General features: G+C 37.4%; 1 protein-coding gene across 1 annotated transcript in view; it reads left to right on the top strand.

Annotated features, from left to right (window-relative positions):
- Positions 1-5343, top strand: part of LOC106877366 (PTB domain-containing engulfment adapter protein 1) — an 85792-nt gene that overhangs the window by 67747 nt on the left and 12702 nt on the right. Inside the window, exons 6-7 of the mRNA XM_052974128.1 lie at positions 757-894; positions 4576-4713. Coding sequence (XP_052830088.1) covers positions 757-894; positions 4576-4713 — 276 coding nt within the window. The remainder of the gene's footprint in view (positions 1-756; positions 895-4575; positions 4714-5343) is intronic.

A 5343-nucleotide genomic window follows, 5' to 3' on the forward strand; every position in this document is an offset into this window, starting at 1 on the left:
AGGCGACGCTGGGCACAAGTGCCAGAAAGGCGACGCTGGGCACAGGTGCCATCACAATTTCGCTTTCGCTTGCCCCAGTAAGTCTTTGCAAGCTGAGTTTCGTGTCCAATGAAGGAGACGACGCTGGCATGGGTGCCAGATGTAAACAAATTTACTTTCTCACTTTTGATTGAATGAAAGGGAGATCAAAGGTTATTTTGATTAGCATGGTTAGCATGTCTATCATGAATACAAAAGATGCAAGTTCAAGTCTCACTGGCAGCCACTAACCCTTTTATTTATCCCCCCATCTAAGGGTTTTTTGGGTTTTTTTACTCAATATATTACTATTATTTACAGATGCATCAATTTTGAACCTCAATGTGTGAGTTCAAATAGCACAAACATTTAACTTATCCTATCATTCTTCCAGGATTGGTAGACTTAATCTGTCACCCAATTCAATGCCATCATCTGGCCATTGGGTCCCTGTAACAGAATCCACTCTCTTGCAAGTATCTTGGGACCAGGCCTCTCTTTTGTATGATAGTAGACTGTGATATAAGAAAGATTTGATCTCTATTTTCAGGGGACCAAGTGACCATGTAGAGTTTTCTCATTAGTTTGTCAGCTATCGTGTAGAATATAATGTAATTTAATTAATAGCCTGTACATCATCAGATCTTGTAGTTTGTCAAGAGATATTAATATTGTAATTAATATCACGTATTCATCATTGGAATGTTTTAACCTTCTTTAATTTCCTTTTGTTTCTAGATCATCTTACACCAGAATCCTCTACATCGTATATCCTACTGCGCTGATGATAAATCAGATAAACGAATGTTCACATTCATTGCCAAAGCCGCTGATTCTAATAAACATTTTTGCTATGTATTTGACAGTGAAAAATGTGTAAGTCTGAAAATTTGTGATAAATTTCTACCAAAGCACGACATTACCTCAATTAACCATTTTGATACCAAACTATCTAAAATCACTTCTTGTTTTATGGCCCAAAAATCATTCTAAGATCATCCAGTTGAACTTTGTATGGCTGTGTGATTAAGAAATTTGCTTCCCAACCACATGGTTTTCAGTTCAATTCCATTGTATGGTTCCTTGGGTAAATGTCCTCTGCTATAGCCCCAAGCTGATCAAAGCCTTGTGAATGGATTTTGGTAGGTGGAAAATGAAAGAAGTCTGTCATTCATTCATTCATATATATATATATATATATATATATTGTGTTAAGGCTTGTTTTTTATGTTTAGTTATAATAAAAACACTTTTACATTATCTGAAAGGTTCCTTTGTACTTCTGTAGAGTACAAATTTATTCTTAAACAAAAATGTTGACAGTGACTTTGAAGTCAACAACATTCTTGTTTAAGAATAAACTATATATATATATATGTTTATCATCATCATCATCATTTAACATCCATTTTCCTATATTAATACAGCCTCCTGCCACCCGACTATTGTGTTCAAAAACCTAGTGAAGGGTGTCAGCAAGGGGATCTCGAATATATCCTCTGGCCAAGATATCTTCAACAACGACGCCCACTACTACAAGGCACTGGCGTTTAAGGACTGCATTTCCTACATGCCAGACCCTAGCACCTGGAAAAAGAAGCATTGCCAAAACATCATTTGGTTTGCCCCACCCTTCTCACTCAATGTCAAGACTTGTGTGGGGAGGGTGTTCCTTAGGTTAATAGACAATTGCTTCACACAGATACAGACATTTATTCAACTGACACAACCTAAGGGTCTCCTTTAGTTGTGCACCCAACATAAAATATATTTTAACTAATACCCACAAAACACAAGAGGAGGCAGGTTGCTCTTGCAGGGTGTACCATGACTGTCCAGTAGGGGCCCAATGTGAGGCCGAAGGAGTCATCTACAAGGCTATGGTGACACCTAGACCTGGCAACCACAGTAGCAACAATGTACCATCCAACAACGATGATGGCACCAGAGGCAGCATCAGTGGCAGAAACACCAGCTCTGATGCCAATGACCCCAGTACCAACACCACAGCCAGAGGGGATGACCAGTCCAGTACTAACGACACCAAAGAGGTAACCAGTGACCCCAGTGCCAACACCACAGCTAAAGTAGATGACCAGACCAATACCAATGACAAGGAAGTAACAGGCCCCACACCCTACATTACCAACAGCGCCAACCCTATGACCAGACACAGCCACCACGGCGATAACAACCGCGGTGACAACAGACATACCAGCACCACCTGACCAGTGCGCCATAATGATAGCAGCCCCAGCAACACCTGTGACACCAACAATGTCCCCCAGGCCCAATGCCAACCAGACATGTATTAGGAATGTGAACATACTCTGTAAATACATTGGATCAGCCATCGGATCACACCTTTCAAGCGACACTTCTGCAATCACCAGTCATCCTTCAGGGTTCCAGAAAGACGTTTCGTTATGTCCCTGGCCAGCCGTGTGTGGCACCTCAAAGATCAAGAGACCCCATGTGATATCAGGTAGAAGATCTATCTATGCTAAGCCTGACTCACTGAATGCTGCCTCCTGCAAAATTGGGATTCTCTGCTTGCTGATTAGGCTTGTAAGAGACCTTACAAAATAGATCCCCTCCCACTTCCAATTTATCGATGGTCTAGGGGAGAGAAACGATCCTCATTAATGGGTTTTTTTTTTTTTCTCTGATAATCATTTGACCAACTGACCATAGCATTTCTCTACCTCCACGAGTGAAGAGTTAAATCTGTCTCTGTATATATAGTCTGATGAGCTGTCCACAAGTCTGCGCCTTTCGTGGATGCAAAACCATTGGTCACTCTATGACCAAACTTTAACTTTAGTAATTTAATCTATATAAAATAAATGACTGAGATGGAAAATGGAATACTGCTCACAAGGATCATTTTTGGCACATCTTGCATTGACCCTTTGGTGAGGGTGTACCCTCTAGGTACAAGGTGTATATTAGAGAGAATATGAATAGAGCAACTGAAATCAGACAAAATAATGTTTTTTATTTTTTTTACTAAATATTATTGCTACTGATTGAATAGGTTTTTAATATCATTTTCTTAGTTTTCTTCCAAAGAAGAGTTATATAAGTATTAAAAATCTTTTCTTTTTTTTTTTTACTAATGTCAATACTTCCCTGCTTTCCTCCTCTACCTTTTCTCTTGAACTTCATTTTCTGAGACTTTGTTCAATTGTAAGAACAACCAAAATTACTCTGACGGTGGAACTGTGTACAAAGATTACATTTTCATGATGGGTTTACAAATCAGGATTTGTGTGTTAGTAACTCTGTATGTGTTTGTGTGAGTCATCTGTGTATGTGTGTGTGTGTGTGTAGTAGGATTTGTGTGTGTTAGTGTATATGTCACTGTGAGAGGTCAGTCACAAGTCAGCAGCTGTAGTGAAAGGTGTGTGGGTGTGACTGTGTGTGTGTGTGTGTTAGCATGTGCGCGTGTATACCATCATTATCATATATATGTGTGTGCTTTTGCATTTGTCCCCAGCACTGCTTGAAAACCAGTGTTGGTTTGTTCACAACTGTGTAACAAAGTAGTTCAGCAAAAGAGACTGATAGAGTAAGTGAATAAGTATCAGGCTTAAAAAAAAAAAGAAGTTCTGGGGTCAATTTGTTTGAGTAAAAACCCTTCAAGGTGGTACTCCAGCATGGTCACAGTCCAAAGTAAATACAAGTTAGTGAATCGACCCTACATTTATTATGTTGAACCCAGTGCCTAGCGGCATTTCTTCCAGTTTTTTATGTTCCCAGTTCAAATTTTGTCAAGGTTGATATTGCCATTCATCCTTTCAGGGTGAATAAGTAGAAGGGTGAAATAAATAGGGTGGAACAAGTAGAAGTTGAACACTGAGGTGGATATAATCAACTATCCTGTTCCCTTAAATTGCTGATTTTGTCTTATTTTTAAGTATGATGTGTTGGCAATATCAGAGTAGTGCAATTAAGAAAGACAGACAAACAGAATCCTTGAATGAATATCCATAATCCACCCTCTTTGAACTTCCAACTTCTTTCTGTCTGTTTTATTACTCAGTTTTTACGTCAAGAGTTCACATGTACAATATTTAACCTTAGAGCTGTTTGTGTGTGTGTGTGTGTCTGTTTGTGTAAAATACTAAAATAATCGTTTTACAAAATGACATGTTTCAAACTCTCTGTTGGATCGTTTAGGTAAATAGATTTTTAATCCAACTATTGTTATTCATTTATTTGGTCAGGAGTGGTCACATATTGCAGCTATCATTTCTAGTCTGGTTTTCTCTTGTTTGTGTTAAGGTAGCTTAGTTTACTATGACTTCCTTTTTTCAACTGAAACTACTTTCTTTTCATAATAGCAGCACAGTAGTAGTTCAGTATTTTCTCTCCTACTAATTTTATCATTTTAACCTCAACATTGTATAACACTTAAAATGACTGAATCGAAACACGTATGGGTTTTTTTTTTTTTCCACTTTTTATATAATTTTACTTTACTTTGTTTTTAAATTAATTTTCCCAACCAAGGGAGATCTTGTTTTCTAAAGTAAAAATCCCTTTCGTCTTCAGGCTAAAGAAATAACCATGACTGTTGGTCAGGCGTTTGATTTAGCATATCGAAGATTTGTGGAAACAACCGGGAAAGATATCGATGTTCGTAAACAGTTCCTTCTTTTACAGAAAAAGGTATGGATATTTTTGTTTTCATTATAACTTATCAAGAACAATGTAACCATGTATTCTAAATCTGATAGGTTTTTTTTGTGATTTCTTTCTTTGTATGGATCAGCAATTCTCAAATTGTATGAGGAAGCATACTGGTGCACTACTTCAAATTTTACATTCACGTTGTTTATTGTTTTTGATTCGTCATGCATTATTTTTGTAGCTTCAAAATTATGATGGTGTGATTGTATATCTTATAATGGCATTGAAGGATAGATGTGAAAGGCTGGATCTGGCTGGCTAGAGCATAAAACAGAGCATGTTCGGGCCGGATATGGCCAGTAATTTCAGGCTTTGGAAAATCCATCTTTAAAAACATGTTATTCATAATTTTGTAACACTCGTATGATTAACCCTTTAGCCATATCTTAAGCTGGCCGTATCCTGCCCAAATATTCTTCTCCCTGTTTTATTTTCAAATTGACCAAATCTGACTTCTCATTCATCCCCTTAAGAATATCATTCTAAAAATAAGCAGTCACATCATTGAAATCTTGAAGCTGCATACAAGACAATGAATGGTTAATTCAAAACAATGTGAATAAACATTACATTTGACAATAGTCTAAATGCTAAAGGGTTAATAAAATGATTTAAACAGTTGTTTCTATA

The sequence above is a fragment of the Octopus bimaculoides genome, chromosome 17 (assembly GCF_001194135.2).
Source record: "Octopus bimaculoides isolate UCB-OBI-ISO-001 chromosome 17, ASM119413v2, whole genome shotgun sequence".
NCBI lineage: Eukaryota > Metazoa > Mollusca > Cephalopoda > Octopoda > Octopodidae > Octopus > Octopus bimaculoides.